The sequence below is a fragment of the Colobus angolensis genome, unplaced genomic scaffold, assembly GCF_000951035.1.
Source record: "Colobus angolensis palliatus isolate OR3802 unplaced genomic scaffold, Cang.pa_1.0 Scaffold413, whole genome shotgun sequence".
NCBI classification, from domain to species: domain Eukaryota; kingdom Metazoa; phylum Chordata; class Mammalia; order Primates; family Cercopithecidae; genus Colobus; species Colobus angolensis.
This window is the reverse complement of record NW_012117522.1, coordinates 552,587-570,393: the sequence shown is the minus strand read 5'-3', so window position 1 is coordinate 570,393 and position 17,807 is coordinate 552,587. Positions and strand designations below refer to the sequence as shown.

The 17,807-nt window shown below is 46.5% G+C and overlaps 1 protein-coding gene across 2 annotated transcripts in view; it reads left to right on the top strand.

Moving 5' to 3' along the window:
* PLB1 (phospholipase B1) overlaps nt 1-7,103 on the top strand; it is a 149,304-nt gene extending 142,201 nt beyond the window's left edge. For both annotated transcript variants that reach the window (XM_011956290.1, XM_011956291.1), the window contains 2 exons: nt 4,278-4,352; nt 6,192-7,103. In XM_011956290.1, coding sequence (XP_011811680.1) covers nt 4,278-4,352; nt 6,192-6,395 — 279 coding nt within the window. In that variant the 3' untranslated portion in view covers nt 6,396-7,103. The remainder of the gene's footprint in view (nt 1-4,277; nt 4,353-6,191) is intronic.
* The last annotated feature ends 10,704 nt before the right edge of the window (nt 7,104-17,807 follow it).

Below are 17,807 nucleotides of genomic sequence, written 5' to 3'. Positions count from 1 at the left end.
CATCTGTGACTTAAAAAAAAAAAAAAAAATCAAGCAGGACGATGTGACACAGAGTGGTGGCTGGGAAGAGGGAGGCCTCACTGAAGAAGTGACAGTTGAGCAAACTTAAACAACATACAATAATATCTATAAAGTTCGAAAGCAAGAAGCTTGGCATACGGGGTTAGAAGTCAGCATGATGGTGTAGAGACTCACTGGGGGGTGAATGGTCCTGAAAGAAAGTGGAAAGGAGCTTCTGAGGACTATAATAGTCTATTGCCTGACTGGATGCTGGTATGTTCATTTTATCAAAACTTATCTGTTGCTCACTTACGATTTGTACTAGTTTCTATGTGTATGTTAGCTTCAATTAAAAGTTTCTTTGAGGCCAGGCGCGGTAGCTCACACCTGTAATCCCAGCACTTTGGGAGGCCGAGGCGGGCTGATCACCTGAGGTCAGGAGTTTGAGACCATCCTGGCCAACACAGTGAAACCCCATCTCTACTAAAAATACAAAATTAGCCAAGCGTGGTGGCACGTGCCTATAATTCCAGCTACTTGGGAGGCTGAGACAGGAAAATCACTTGAACCTGGGAGGCGGGGGTTGCAGTGAGCCAAGATCACATCATTGCACTCCATCCTGGGTGACAAGAGTAAAACTCTTCCTCAAATTAAAAGAAAAGAAAGTTTACTTGAAAAACAGTATCAGTGCCTGACCGGGCTTATCCCCAGAGATTCTGACTTAATTGGTCTGGAGTGCGAGCTGGATTCAGTACTTTGTGAAAGCTCCTGAGATTATTTTAATGTGCAGGGTTTATGAACCCACTGCCTTAGATCTGGTCCCCACAGAGAAATCAAGTAATCTGTATAAAAGAAAACCTGACCCAGTCACTCCCCTGCTCTCAAACTTCCAAAGCCTCCCACCTCTGAAGGAGGCAGTCCAGGCCCCATAGCACAGCACACTAGGCCTCTGGGACTTGGCCTGATTCACCTGATTAACCTCTCTGGCTACCCTTTCCACCAGCATCTGCCTCACATGTTGCAGGCTAGTGACTCCAGCAGCGTCCTGCACCACCCGTGGTGTTCCACACCTCTGCTCACTCTTGCTCTCCTCCTCCCCCTGGATTGCCCTTCCCCACTCCACCTCTCAACTCAGGTGCCACCTCCTGCAGGAAGCCTCCTCTGAATCTCCAGGACAGGCCAGTGGCCCACCTAGGTCCATTACACCCTACCCAGTCCTGTCATTTGCTACGTGGTTGGTAGCCACAGTGCCTGGCTTAGGAAAGGCTGGTTCTAGGAAAAACAATTTCATTCCCTGTGACCAGCTCCAAGCCTTCCCCTGCCAAGCTTCTCCACTCAGATCTCTGTGACTTCAATTAATTCATCCATCCATCCATCCAACAAGAATTTACTGAGCACTGCTGTGTGCTAGGTACTGCTCCAGGTACTGAGGACTCAGCAGTGAAAAAAGATGACTCCTGCTTTCATGGGACATACAGGATAGTAGGGAAAAGACAGATAATCAACAAGGTCATTTCTGACCACATCTGTACCTTAAGAAACACTCAAGCAGGGCGATGTGACACAGAGTGATGGTGGGGGAGAGGGAGGCCTCCCTGAAGAAGTGACGGTGGATTGAGAAGTGCACGTCAAGAGGTTGCCAGGCAGAGGAAATAGGACCCACGTGGGCCTAGAGTCAAGAATGAGCTTGAACTGTCTGAGGAACTTAAAGGCCAATGTGACCAGAGGGAAGTGAACAAGGTCAAAGAGTTGGGCAGGGGCCAACTCTTTGGATGCTTCTAAGAAGGAGGGTGATATGCTCTGGCTTACCCCCGGATCCGTGTACCCCTGGACTGGAAGAAAGCAAGGGTGGATCTGGAAAGACCACTAGGAGGCCACTGGTGATGGGTGAGAGAAGAAGGGGACTGAGACTAGAGTCAGGGCAGAGGAGGAGAGAAGCGGTGAGGTTTAGGATGTGTCGTGGGCTGGCAGATGGATGATAGGGAAGAGGAACAAGGATGACTTTTTGGTTTGGGGTCTAAGAAACTGGGTAGATGGTTGAGCAGGTAGAGAAAAATCAGCTTGGGAGGAAACAAATCAAGACTTCTGTTTTGGACATGGTGTGAACTGCCTTCCAGACATCCACATGGAGGTATCGGGGTACAGAAGTCTGGAGCTCACAGAGGAAGTCAAGGCTGGAGATAGGAAAAAAAAGGTGGGGTTATTAGCATAGAGGGCCAACATGATGAAACCCTGTCTCTACTGAAAGTACAAAAATTAGCCAGGCGTGGTCGCGTGCACCTGTAATCTCAGCTACTTAGGGAGGTTGAGGCAGGAGAATCGCTTGAACCCAGAGGCGGAGGTTGCAGTAAGCCGAGATTGTGCCATTGCACTCCAGCCTGGGTAAGACTTCATCTTTAAAAAAAAAGCAACCACTACAGGATCAACTAAGAGCTCCTAGAGAAAGAATAAGTAGAAAAGAATATAAGGCCAACTACCTAGCCCTGCGCATTCATTCCAGCTTTCAACTCCAGTGAGAGATGAGAAGGAGAGTGTGGAGGTAGAAAGGAAATGAGAAGCAATGCTGTGTCCAGAGAGCCAAGAGAAGTCAGTGTTTCAAGAGAGAGAGAGAGCTGTCAACTTTGATGAATGCTCCTGAGAAGCCAAGCAAGATGAACACACACACACACACACACACACACAAAGCTTTGGCTCTGCCTATATGGAGATCATTGGTGGCCAGGGCCAGAGCTTCCATCCAGCGATGGAGACTGCAGACTGGAGTGAGCAGCAGAGAGAAGGAGAGATTAGAAAGTGCTGCCAGCACCTATAGAAAACTCTTTCAGGAAGTTATGAGAAGTAACAGCCAATGTCACTGGAGGGGATGTGGATCAAAGAGAGGGCAGGTGAAGGAGGGGAGATGTCAGAGCAGGTTGTGTACTATTGACCAGTAGAAAGGGAGAACCAGTAGAAAGGGAGAAACTGACACATTCATCAGACCCTTGTAATCATGATCATCTTCTGTGTGAATTATTTCCTGGGTTCCTGGAATAGCATCGGGAATCAGCCACCCTGATCTTTAGCGTTTATTCTGTCACGTTACGATAGGCGTGAGTTTACGATAGGCTTGAGTTTCCTTAGCTCTTAAGAAAGTGGAAATAATACTACCTTATGTATGTAAGCCACCCCAATCACACGTGCTTTCATGCCATTTTCTCATTTGATGCTCACAACAAACCAAGGTGTCAGGACAGGATGTCATGCCTGTCCCTAACCTCAGAGAAGTAGCCTTCCCAGCACTGCACAGCCCGTTACCAGCAGAGCCTGGATCCCAGCCCATTGTGCTCAATCTAGTCACCCTGGCATCTCTCCCAGGAACAGAACTGCCCTCCCTCCTCCAATTGTGTTACTAAGGAACAGGTGTAAAAGACTTTCAGACAACACAAAGTGAGATCATGGGCCAGGTATGGTCATGAGCTCAGATAGTGAACTTTCACCTCCCTCCTTGGCAATGCCCTGTGGTCAGGAGCAGGGAGATTACACAGAGAGTGGAGGCTAGATGTTCCAGACAGACTCTGAATAGGTGACAGTGCTAGGGGCTCATTCTTCTCAGTGCTGGCCACATGTTGGGCCTGGCTACTGGCTAAAAGATGCTGGGGAGGGGGATACAGCAGCTCCTAGCTCACTCTCAGAGGGTCCTGGGATCAAAGGTATTTACACCCAGGAATATTTCAAATAAATCTTTTCATCTATGTGGAAAACATACAAAGTGGCTCAAGTGAGAAACTCCAGTTTCCTAAGGTTGACAAGTCAAGTGCAGTAATGATGTCATTGTAACCAATATGTTTTCAACGTTTCCTGAAATTGACTAGCCCCATGCACTTCGAGAAGTTGGTAAGTAGGATTGTCATCATTTTATAACATTGAGAACACGGTATCTTACAATCACAGCCACTCACAAAGGAAGCCAGAGATGGTCCCAACCCTTCCAAAGACTCCCTGTGGACTCAGGACCAGTGGTCTCTCCTGGGCCTTGCTGTACCTGGCAAATCCAGGGGCACAGACTCAGGGTCCTGCCCTGCGGACAGATGCTGCCTAGTCCCTCTGTGCTTCATAAGTCAGCTCCCGCTCAGCCCCAGGCTACTGGGTCCCTGCTGTGGGCCAAAAACCAGCCACTTTGCTGTTTTCTACCCCCCACCCCCTTCCCGAGGGAGGGGCTCTGGTGTGAGACACCCCCTCAGAGAAGAAAATGTCTCCCAGCTTTGGAGAGAATCAAGGTGTCCTTTCTCTCTCTCCAGCTGGAACCAGTGGGCCGCAAGACTACCTCCAACAACTTCACCCACAGCCGAGCCAAACTCAAGTGCCCCTCTCCTGTGAGTAAACATCCCGCCCGCCCCAGGTGGAACAGAGATGCTGGGGTGGGGGTTGTCCTGTCCCCTAGAAGCACAAAGGAGTCCCCTGGGAGGCTCCCTCAAATGCAGCTTCACTCACTGCCATCTTCTCAAATCCCACCTGTCCCCACTGCCATGGAAACTTCTCAGGTGTGGGCAGCCATGGAATGAGGGGAGAGGACATTCAACAGCTCCAGCCGAAGTGAGGATGGTCAGGGAGGCAGATGAGCACTGGCGGGTGTCTGGGGTCACCCATTCCTTCTGAAAGCTCCGATGCATCCTCAGTCTTAAAAGTGCATCAAGGCCAGGCATGGTGGCTCACGCCTGTGATCCCAGCATTTTGGGAGGCCGAGGTGGGCAGATCACCTGAGGTCTGGAGTATAAGACCAACCTGGCCAATATAGTTAAACCCCGTCTCTACTAAAAATACACAAGTTAGCCGGGCATGGTGGCGGGCGCCTGTAGTCCCAGCTACTCAAGAGGCTAAGGCAGGAGAATCACTTGAACCCGGGAGGCCGAGTTTGCAGTGAGCTGAGATCATGCCACTGCACTCCAGACTAACTGATTCAAAAATAAAAGTGCATCAAGCAGCTCTCCCATGCCAGGCAGTATACTAGATCTGGGGATCGGGAGGCAAAGATAAAAAAGACTCAGTGTCTGTTCCTGGAGCCCGCAATGGTCTTCCCCCTCACCACACCCACCGCCCTCGCCTGGCCCACCTTCGAAGCTTGTGACTTGTCTCCCCAACTCTCCTCTCCCTCTTGTTCATCTACCCTACACTTGCTGCCAGACACAGATAGACCTTCCTGGAAATAACTTGCCCCATCAAGGCTGCTTGAAATCCTTGCCTGATCCCTATTGCCCATTGACCAGAGTCCGGAGGGAGGGTCACCTCCCTCCATTATACACATGCTACACTCCTGGCTGGTGGATCCATCTCCCAGGATGGGAGTGCCCGTGTCCAGGACTTTCCTTCTGTCATCTGCTCCTGGAGGTTCATCCTCCATCTGCCTATGAGAACATCTGCCTCCCTCCAGGCCCAGATTTTGCCTTCACTAAGCTCCAGTTTCACCTTCTCTTACCTACCATTTCTGTCTCCAGACACTCACCCGTATGGGTCTCCTTTTCTATTTGTACCTCTCATAAGACACTGACCCAGTCTCCTTTATGATGTGATTGTTTCTGCACATCTCACCTTCCTCCTGGGCCACAAGAAAAGATAGCACGTCTTAACCCTCCGGTCTCATCACAGCTCCCAGCATGGGGGCTCCACACAGCAGGCACACAATTCACATTCACTGAGAGAAAGGAGAGTGGAGAGGGGCGTAGGAAGGCAGGAATGCACACTGTCTGCCCACATGCCTCCCCTCCCGGCCCTTCTGATTTGGGAATCTTTCATCTACTACAAAACCAACTGTCCTTCCATGCTGCCCTTCCCTGATTTCTGGGCACTCCTGGGATGGGAGAATGGGGACAGCTGTGACCAAGAAGAAGTAGAGGCAGGAGTTCTACAGGCTCCCCAGGGCTCTCTGCCACTGGTCACCTATCAGTTCCCAATCTTTCAAAATCAGGTTTGACAGCAAAGGAAATGCTGGTGAGAAACCAAAAGAAGGTTCTAACTGTGTGTTGACCTCTTCAGCGGCCCATCCCGCTAAAGAGGGTTTGGGCACAGTGTAAATGCGAGAGCTCTACAAACGGGAAGTGCTGTGAAAACGTGCAGGGTTATCACAGCGTCTCAGGGATGGGGACTAGGCAAGTCTTGGCTTGGTGATGGATGGTTCACTGAGGTCCTTTCCGCTGCTCCCCCCCTCCCCCCCACAGGAGAGCCCTTACCTCTACACCCTGCGGAATAGCCGGCTGCTCCCAGACCAGGCTGAAGAAGCCCCCAGTGTGCTCTACTGGGCCGTGCCAGTGGCGGCGGGAGTCGGCCTTGTGGTCGGCGTCATCGGGGCAGTGGTCTGGAGGTGCAGAAGAGGTGGCCGGAGGGAAGATCCTCCAATGAGCCTGCGCACTGTGGCTCTCTAGGCCCAGGGGTGGGTCCATCCCTAGCCACTCTCCTCACTGCCCTCTGCCCCAGCCACTCCCAGCCACCAGGACATGCTTCAACACCTGGTGCTATCCCAGGGGATAGTCACAACTTCTCGAGGCCTGGGCTTCCTCCAGGCCTATGCTCCTGGAAGGGGTACATTTAAATAAAGTTCAAAGCTGTTTTATTCCTGGATTTGCCTATGTAAGCACTTGCCTGTCATCTCTTGTGCAGCCCAGGTGTGGGAACTGCCACCTTTCGTGGCCTGCCTCTGGCAGGGCTGCCCAAGCCACGGCCAGTCAGAGCCCAAACTGCCTGCCACCACGAGCATATCCTCAAGTCACCAAACTCACTATTTCAAAGGCAGAAAAAACACTGGTCACCAGGTGGTGGCTGGAATTTTGGAGCTGGCTGGCCGCCATTCAGTCCAATCCAACACATACTTATTAAGTAACTGTTTTGTGTCCAGGACAATGCGGAGCACTGAGGTGCCTCCTAGGCTGTGCATGTCACAGCCTGGCCGAGAAGTCAAACCCCTTCAGTAACCAAGAAGCCATGTAATGATGTGTAACTACTAGGGCATCAGTAGGTAAATGTGTCTCTTTATTTTAAAGAATAGAAAGGGTTCTTCGGGGACAGTTTCTTGGGAGAGAGCAACTTTCACATGTCATTTTGAGAAAAAGGAAAAAAAATGATTGAGACACAAATACCTCCTGTATCCTCCACCTGATTTTCTCAAGGTGCTAAATTTAGGGAAAAAATCCTATTTCTATATGACCAGGTTTCTGAGAGAAAGCTAAAGAGAGTCTGAAAATATAGGCTGCATTCACTGAGCCCCTGCTAGGGGCAAGGCCCCGCGCTGGAGGCCTTCTACAGATGGTGTCTTTTATTCTGCACAAAAGCCCAGGGAGCGGGTAAAGGGAAAAGCTTTGAAAATAGAAATGATGGTTGCGCAACATTGTGAATGCACTAAAGGCCACGAATTGTTCCATTTAAAATGATTAATTGTGTATCATGTGAATTTCACTTCAATATAAAAGAATCCAGGGAGGTAGACATCATCTGCAGTTTAAACCTCTCTCTGATCCTGAAGTCCGGGATGACAAAGAGCCTGAGTCAGAATCCCGGATGCAACACTGAAATGTTGTGCCCTGAAGCTGCCTTCGCCAGCCTGAGCCCAGTTTCTCAGACTCCGCATCTGTAAAAATTGGAATAAGAGTACACATTTTGCTTATCTCACAGCACTGCTGAAAAGTAAGGAACTGTGTGTAAACCTCTAACTCTAAAATGCTGCACAAATGAAAATGGCCTTTTTCCTCTGTGAAGAGTTGGGATAAGGCCCAGACTGTTGGGGAAGATGTGAGACCCAGAGATGAGTTTGGCGAAATGGGGTAATAACATATGGGTGGAGACTGCCCGCCTTCCTCTCAGAGAGGTTCATCATCTTATCTCTTTCTGGCACAACAGAGAACCTGGAGGACCTACACCCAGTTCCATGTTCTTCTGGGCTTCAGTGTCTGTCTGTATACAATGGGAACAGCATGCATTCCCCTACTTTTTCCTATAGACTAGAAAACGTGGTGACCGAGTCACACATCCCAGCTTAAGCTCTTGGCTTAAGACAGTGTCACAACAAAAGTAACCCTTAGGCTCCTGGTTTGAGACAGTGTAACGACAAAGGTAACCCTTGTACTCCTGGCTTGAGACAATGTAACGACAAAGGTAACCCTTACACTCCTGGCTTGAGACAGTGTAACGACAAAGGTAACATAGGAAGTCTAGGAGTTCGCTTCGCTTCACGGCCCCTCCGCTCTCCTACCCCTTTTCTCTCCTGCAAGTTTCTATTCTTCCAGCAGTTCCTACTTCAAAGCAGCAAGGATTCATAACCACAGGCGCCCCTCATTTGGGTGTGGGGAGGGGAGGGTGTTGGAACTCACACTGCCAGAGTAATCCAGACTAAAACATCAACAAATGGTCCCAGCTGGTTCACCAGAGAACACTTGGCAAAACAAAGAAATCCTTTCTGGAGCGACACAGACACAGCTACAAACCAGGCACCAAATTCCCAGCAAGTACGTGCTAAGAAGCCAAAAATTAAAAATATGTGAGAAGCACCCACTTGAAACTGGTGGTATTACATACATACACTGGCTATGCGCCCTGTTGTTTTTCTGTAGGAAAATGTCCAGTCTAGTTAGGATGGCACCCACAGCCACGCCATGAGCAAAGCCACCAAATCCCGAGGAAGCCACAGTCCATGGCACTCCCCATAAAGGCTTCTGAATTCAGAAAAGAAAGATTCGTGTGGCTTAAACCTGGTCCACGCCTTCCTAAAGGACATGGAACTTTGAGCTCTGAAAAGATGGAGAATGGTTACCAAAAGGACTGGTGTTGTCCAGACTGGGAAAACTCTGTGTAAGTGGAGAGATGAGCATAGTGAATATGGGGGACCAGGAGGCGGCCAGGAAAAATAAAGATGGGTGAGCTGGATATGGGTTAGAGGACGTGATGGAAAGGATGAGGAGTTGATAGCGATTACGTTGTTGTGATGGTTGTGACATCAGGCTACACTTGACTAGGGAATATAAATGTTAGTGAGAAAAGGTTTGTACAAAGAAAATGCTAATAAAAGTTGACATAAAGTGCTTATGCTGTGGTGGGCACCGTGGTGCACAATAATGAAACTTCACACATCCCTATTACCATTCCCTTTCTACAGAGAAGGAAACCAAGACTCAGGGAAGAAGTAACTGGCCCAGAGTTATACTTTCATTACATAATGCAGCATTCGTCCAAATGAATACTAGAGCCCAGAGTAGGGTGGTAACCCAGAAAAATAAAACCACCACCAGTTCCAGCAGTGAATTGGGCCAAATTGCAAATAAATGTGGTATAAAATAAAGACCTAGAATGTCATGATGGCACCATTGTTCCTCTGCTTCCAACTGGTTTGAAAAACTCAGCTATCTCTAGTTAATCATCTATTTTTTTTTTTTTTTTTTTTTTTTTTGAGATGGAGTCTGGCTCCGTGCCCCAGGCTGGAGTGCAGTGGTGTGATCTCGGCTCACTGCAACCTCTCCTCTGCCTTCCAGGTTCAAGCGATTCTCCTGTCTCAGAATAGCTGGGATTATAGACACTCTGTCAGGCCTGGCTAATTTTTGTATTTTTAGTAGAGATGGGGTTTCACCATGTTGGCCAGGCTGGTCTCGAACTCCTGACCTCAAGTGATCCACCTGTCTCAGCCTCCCAAAGTGCTGGGTATGCAGGCGTGAGCCACTGCGCCCAGCCACTTCATGTTTTTAATATTCTTTTTTTTTTTTTCCTTTTTTTGAGACAGGGTCTCACTTTGTTACCCAGGCTGGAGTGCAGTGGTATGATCTTGACTCACTGCAACCTCCACCTTCTGGGTTCAAGCGATTTTCCTGCCTCAGCCTCCTGAGTAGCTGGGATTACAGGTGCCCACCGTCATGCCCAGCTAATTTTTATATTTTTTGTAGAAATGGGCTTTTGCCATGTTGGCCAGGCTAGTCTCGAACTCCTGACCTCAGGTGATCCACCCACCTTGGCCTCCCAAAGTGCTGGGATTACAGGCATAAGCCACTGCACCCGACCCTTAATATTATTTTCTTTCAGTTGGGGGAAACTTGGAATGAGTCTTGGAATTTGTGAAATTGTTAAGTGGGGATCACTGCATTTGCTGATTTTCTGGTCGTTGCCTGAAATGTCCTTTCGGAGCTCATTCTTTGTCCCCTTCCCTCATCACATCAGTCAGGCTGAGGGCAGGTGGAAGTCGCAGTGATCGTGATTGGCCAGCGCTGACTGGTGTTCCCGTGATCTCGGAGCATCTTGTGTGCATGCATTTGCAGTATGAGAAAACCCTTTGATGTCTTTGAGCTCAGACCAAATGTGACCTTGATTCCTGGCCTGAAATTAATGTCTAAGCATTCTTGGCTTCTTCTGGGTGGTCGTCTGTGAATAAACTGCCATGCAGTGAGTATGATGGAAACATACCCTCCAGGACATAGCTTACCAGATTTCAGCGGGGCTTCCGGGTGTAGTGTGAGGACACTCGGGTGCGTGGGTTAGTAGCTGAAAGGTGGGTGGACACCGCAGCGTGTCCTTCTTAAGGGCTCAGGGACAGTTCAGCAAGGGTTGGGGAAGGGGTGTGCTAGATGCTGAGTGGAAGTCGCACATGTGTGTGGCCACCGGTCTTCTTTCAGATGGTGATGAGAACAAAGTTCTTTACTGTCTGGAAAGGTGATCTGGGGAGCTTTTCGCAGGTGTCCTGGATACAGGATGCTTTCCCAGGACCCTTCTGGGGCTCCACATCTATCTCCACACTTTGGGTGGGGAAGTTGCTTACCTTGGGTGGATCCAAAAATTTCACCTGACTTCTCGGAGGGAAGTGAGTTGAGAGCCCCTCCAGAGGTGCGTGTTCAGGTGAGTAGCTTGCTATTACGTGCCCAGGCCCAGCTGGCCTAGACTGGAAGCTCCCACAGTCAAAAACAAAAACGAAAAACAAAAAACAGGGGCTAATGAACTTGAACAGTCAGAAAAAAACAAGGCAGACAGTCTTGGGTGTGTGCAGTATTAAATCACTTTGAAAGGGGACCACTTAAGAAAATCCTCTGCCCTCATTCAAGAATATTAGAAATACGTTAATTTGGTGGAATAATTATAATGGTAGCTACCATCGGTTTTTTTTCTTTTTTTTTGACTGTCACCTAGGCTGGAGTACAGTGGCGCAGTCTTGGCTCACTGGAACCTCTGCCTCCCAGGTTGAAGTAATTCATGCCTCAGTCTCCCGTGTAGCTGGGATTACAGATGTGCGCCACCACACCCGGTTAAATTTTGTATTTTGCTACCATCGGTTTTTTTTCTTTTTTTTTGACTGTCACCTAGGCTGGAGTACAGTGGCGCAGTCTTGGCTCACTGCAACCTCTGCCTCCCAGGTTGAAGTAATTCTCCTGCCTCAGCCTCCTGAGTAGCTGGGATTACAGGCATGTGCCACCTTGCCCAGCTAATTTTTGTATTTTTAGTAGATACAGTGTTTTGCCATGTTGGTCAGGCTAGTCTCAAACTCCTGACCTCAAGTGATCCACCCACCTTGGCCTCCCAAAGTGCTAGCATGACAGGGGTGAGCCACCGTGCCCAGCCAATAATCTATGATTTAAAACATTATGGGGACTAAGATTTCTTTTGCTAGTGTATGTGTGACATTATAGCACAAGCTTGTCCAACCCACAGCCCACATGCGGCCCAGGATGGCTTTGAATGCCACCCAACACAAATTTGTGAACTTTCTTAAAACATGTTGAGATTTGTGTGTGTGTATGTTTCTTTTTTAGCTCATCACCTATCTTTAGTGTTAGTGTATTTTATGTGTGGCCCAAGACAATTCTTCTTCTTCCAATGTGGCCCAGAGAAGCCAAAAGATTGAATACCTTTGTTCTAGCAGCGAATAAATCATTTAGTTAGAAAAAGCAGTCCCTGTGAGAATCAAATGTAACAACTAGCAAGATTAGACTTGCACATTTTACATAACAGCAACATTGAAGAAAAGACTATGTTTGGAAAGATAAAGACAAAAGGAATTTAAAACATGAGGCAAGAACACCATGTTATTTTTTAAAAATAAAGGCAGATTTGTGAAAGAACTAAGTCCAGATAAAACTTACAGAGATGAAATACATTATTATTAGAGAGGAATAAACTTGAGTAAATGTGTTCAAATAACAGGCTGGGCCCTTAGTGAACCAACATTTGTGTGTTCATTGTATACCAGGTACTGTTTTTAAGCAATAAGTCTGTATTTTTTATTAATTCTCACAATAGCCCCTTGAAGTGGGTGCTATTATAATCCTTACAGAGAAAATGAAGCATGTTCTGTATATTTTCAGTCTTTTTGTAAGAATTAAATGAGATAAAAACAATATTCAAAAAATAGGTATTTAATAATTAGCGCGCTCTCTCTCTCTTCTGTGTCAGTATTAATTCCAATACAATATGATTCAGGGGCTTTGTAAAATAATCACAATAATTAAAATATACCTGGCACCTTACAGTTAACAAAACATTTTAATATGTTCTTATTTGATCCATACCACAAACTTGTAAGGTGAGCAAAGTACAGTACAGCAGTGCCTCCCCTTATTAGTGGGTGATACATTCTCCCCCCCCCCCCCCCCCCCCCCCCCCGCCAAGACAGAGTCCCGCTCTGTTGCCCAGGCTGGAGTGCAGTGGCACAATCTCAGCTCACTGTCGTCTCCACCGCCCAGACTCAAGCGATCCACCTACCTCATCCTCCCAAGGAGCTGAGATTACAGGCGCACACCACCATGCCTAGCTAATTTTTCTATTTTTTGTAGAGACAGGGCTTCAACATGTTGCCCAAGCTGGTTTTGAACTCCTGAGTTCAGGTAAGCCACCAGCCTCGGCATCCCAAAGTGCTGGGATTATAGGTGTAACAGGCCACCATGGCTGGCCTATTAGGGGATACATTCTAAGAACCCCGTGGCTTACTGGATGCCTAAAACCATGGGTAGTGCTGAACTATATATATACAATGCTTTTTCCTATACATACACACCTATAAGGTTTAATTTGTAACTTGAGATGAACAACAATAAAAGAATTATGATATACCATAAAAATTATGTGAACGTGGTCTCTCTTGCCTGCTCACCCTTCCTGTGTTGATGTTGATGTGAGATGGTACCATGACTACAGGATGAGATGAAGTGAGGGGAATGAGGTTAGGCTACTATTGACTTTCTGACCTTGAGGAACTGAAACCACAGAAACTAAATCGTAGATAAGGAGGGGTGACTATATCATTAAGAAAATGTATCTCAAACTTAGAAATAAGTGACCACATGTCCTGTCAATGTTATTTAACAATATTCTAAGAAATATTTAGTTATCTAGACCGTACCTGTGTTTGACTTTGCCATTTATGACTATTTAATTAGAGCCTGAACACTATGAAGTTACGTTGACTTGCGGATTTCTGACAGGCAAAAAAAGATAACCTCAGGGTTATGGTTTTATGCCTCTATAGCACATTAACCAGTTTTGTATCTATTAGCAAAAGCATTTTAGCTTGCCAGGGCTTAGCAAAAGCATGACACTCCATTGCTCCACTACCACCACTCCCATCTTCGTGCAATGCTCAGAAGAAACCGAATAAGTCACTCTAAGCTCGATCCACTATTCTGGCAACTGGCACTGTGACATAGCAAGGGCCTGTCTGCCATCTTGGAGAGGCCTAGAGTCTACTACTATTGGACCCTGGCTACATCGTCCAGCAAGAAGTATGCTGCTGTCAGAACAATTTCAAACAGTGCTCAGGGGAGTAGACACAGAAAAGAAAGTGAGGAGGATGAAAAGGAGAGGAAATTAAGGAATCCCCTAAATATTCCAGTGTTTTAGTCATTTGAATTTTATTTTTTATGGTCAATTAAGGTCTGAAATACAATCAACCTCAATGACTGAAGAATCCGCACTCCTCAGGGAGTAGGGGATAAGATGGGAGAAAAATGATTCTAATCCTGAGTAAATAGGAATGACCCTATTTCTTCAACTGTAACAAAATGGGATCATGCCTCCCCAGAAGGCTGTCTGTGGATTAAATGAGAAAGTGTGTGAAAGGGTCTGGCATAGAGCAGGTGCTTGATAAGTGAAGCTGTAGTTATTCTCATTCCCCGTGTGCAAGCCCGGGCTGGAAGTGTGTCCATTAGACCTGCCAACCTGCACCCCCTCCCCACCATGCTCCACCACACATCACCCACCCGGGTTCTCCAGACACTTTCATCCAAAGCCTGGAAGAAAAGTATTAGCCTTATGCTCCTGCCTACAGGGAGGTCCCTCTGTTAGGTGGAACAACTAAAGCTGCAACTCTGGGTCCCACACTCCATGATGGGCACAGCACTCACACAGCCTGCCTGTGACTGCTCTTTTGAGCATTATTAAAATTCTCTTCTGAGTTGTCTTCACTGATGTCCCAAAAAGTCAATGAAAGCACCTGACAGTACAGCCTCCATGTGCTAGCGTCTTGGGTGGGCCCTAAACCTCAGGAACATCTCAGCATCCAGGAATAAAAGAAGGGCGGGCTCCTAACCCCCCCAAACCCCAAATCACCATGGGAGGCAAATGCCTTCTCTGCCACTTCTGCCAGGGGACTTTGTAACACAATTATTCAGTCTGGTCTGAGGTTAAATTCATTTCTAGACTTGATTTCAAATGCGGCAGTGGGCCTGAGGTCTGCTACCAGCTGGAGCAAGTCCCCCAAGCCAGCCCCTGTCAGGAATACCCCATCCTGACCCAGACCTAGAACTGGTGGTGGAATTTCTGGGGTCTAGTGCAAAGTTAAAATATAGGGCCCCTTGTTGAAAAATGATGAATTTTAAGACAGCAACAGCAGAGCATTAAACCAAGCAGGAGGCCCTTCTGAAGGTGGGTCCCTGTGTGACTCATGGGTCACACACCCATGACGCTGGCCCTGCCTGAACCATTTGATTCTCTGTGCTCTTCAAAAGCGGGAGTGACAGGGCATGACAGCACCTCTGTCCTCTCTCTGTGGGCAGAAAAAGGGAGGAGGCCAAGAGATCTCAACCAGCTAGAGAGGAAGGTGGAATGGCCCCATGGCAATGCCTGCAGGGCAACTTGGTTTTTTCCACTTGCTGGGAAAACTGCTCAGAGCACGTCTCCTGTGACCAGAGGATGGATTATAACATCATTGTATATGGAGGCTCAATGACGACCTTTCTTTTCCGGTTCTAATTCTGGAACTCACTGTACACAGCAGGGCACATGATCAGGATCTCTTTGGGTCTGAAATCCCCTAGGGAGACAAACAGTTTCCCAAATTGTCCCCAGGGCAGCCTTCCTTCCAGAAGGCACCACAGGTGCCTGTGAAATCAACCCCACTGGCATCCTAAGGCTGACTTCTACCTCACAAGGCTGGTGTGAGAATTTGGGGTGGTCCTGGGTGTAGGGGCGAGAGCACTGCCTGGCTCATCATCAGCCCTCAGTAAGTTTAGATATTAGCGTTAGTCATAAATGCCTCTTCTGTTTTCATATTTTTTATTGCTTTTGTTGTTTTGTCACATGATTTATTCAGTATTTCCCCCACCCCAAATGGATATTTATGTTGTTCCTATGCCAGGAATACCTTTTCCCCTATACACCTCCATTCGTTCAGTCACTCACTCAGCCAACACGGCTGAGCCTCCTCATGTGTCCTGTGCAGGCCATGAGGAAACCTGGATGACTGCCTGCAAGGTTTCACAGTCTGTGCAGGGATCACCACTTTGACAATGTACCTGTACCCACAAAAAATGTTAGCACATGCACATCAATATAGAGATTTATTTACAAGTTTTAGACACAGTTGTCCCTCCATATCCATGGGGATTCATTCTAGGATCCTCTGACGGTACCAAAATTCATAGCTGCTCAAGTCCCCGATATAAAATAGCATAGTATTTGCATATAACCTATGCACATCGTCCTGTATACTTTTTTTTTCGTTTTTCTTTTTTGAGATGGAGTCTTCACTCTTATTGCCTAGGCTAGAGTGCGGTGGCACAACCTCAACTCCAGGTTCAACCAATTCTCCTGCCTCAGCCTCCTGAGTAGCTGGGATTACTGGGATTACAGGCGCACACCACCACACCTGGCTAATTATTGTAGTTTTAGTAGAGACAGGGTTTAACCATGTTGTCCAGGCTGGTCTCAAACTCCTGACCTCAAGTGATCCACCTGCCTCAGCCTCCCAAAGTGCTGGGATTACAGGTGTGCCTGTATACCTTAAATCACTTCTAGATTACTTATAATACCTAATACAATGTGTTATATAAATGTTGTTATACTGTATTGTTTAGAAAATAATGGCAAGGAAAAAGTCTCTTCATGTTCAGTACAGACACAATTTCTTTTCCAAATATTTTCAATTCAAGACTGATTGAATCTACAGATGCAGAACCCATAGATATGGAGGGTCCACAGTATGCAGGTATTACTATATACATATATAATTTACATACTATATAAATCACAAAACAATCACCAAATAAAAATTGTAAAGAACAAGATTAAGATGAAGTAAGCATTTTGCTTTTGCTAAAATAGTAATATGTTAAGGCCAAGTATTTTGAGTGAATGTTTCACTATTTTTAAAATCTTGATTTAAAACATCATTAGTTTTACTTGTAAGGTTCCTTACAAAGATGGGTAACTCGAAATGGAAGATGCCTCTTGTTGGTTGTATTACATAAATAATGATTCTCATTCAACTATAGAAAGATTTCTGTTAAAATGTCACCAATAGACTACCCTTCTCCCTGATGTCTTTTTTTTCCCCTCTCCAAGACAGAGTCTTGCTCTGTCACCCAGGCTGGAGTGCAATGGTGCAACCTCTGCTCACTGCAACCTCTGCCTCCTGGGTTCAAGCAATTCTTCTGCCTCAGCCTCCCAAGTACCTGGGATTACAGGCACACACCACCACGCCTGGCTAATTTTTTGTATTTTTAGTAGTGACAAGGTGTCACCATATTGGCCAGGCTGGTCACGAACTCCTGACCTTGTGATCCACCCGCCTCAGCCTCCCAAAGTGTTAGGATTACAGGCGTGAGCCACCCCACCTGGCTTATGTCAATCATTTTTGAGGAGGATGGCAACCTAATTGAAAGGTGTTCTTTTTATTTATTTTAATACTTATGTTTTGGGGTTTTTTAATTTGTATTCTTTCTCTGGAAGAGAAGCTGCTCCATTCTTTGCAAATGAGTTCAAACCCCACTGATACTCTTGATTTTGAAATTTTTAGAGAGAGTTTAAAAAGTCTACTTCCAGACTTTTTTAATGTACATAGATATGAGACATGATATACTTGGGGCTCATTTTTATCTACAGCATCATGTAACAGTGGCAACATTTCCAAACATTTATTTTCAAAAATCAACTTTCCCCCGACCTTTTTAAAAAATTGCCACGTCCCACACTGCATGTAACTTTCAAAAAACAATTATTTCCTCTCCTTTTTGCTATGAAGTCAGTTTATTTTTTCTAAAACATTTGTTAGGTAACATATTACTGACAACCGATTGTCATCACAGAACAGTTCGGCAAGTTTGAACAGTTGTCTACTGATTTAAAATGCAGAATTCACCTTCAGGCTTGACAGCTGTTAAGCACATTGCCAAAATACTTTTATGGTGACTCTCCATTTCATTACCAAACAAGAATTCTATACTTGTAAGTCTTGCTCTTGTAACAATTAGCACATTGATGGTATACTATCACAGATTGTGTACTTCCGGATTTGCTGCAAAAACTCACCAGGAAATGATACCGTGAAGGAATTTCATTTCTGGTACTATTGTATGTATTTTTACCCAGTAATCTTTTTATTC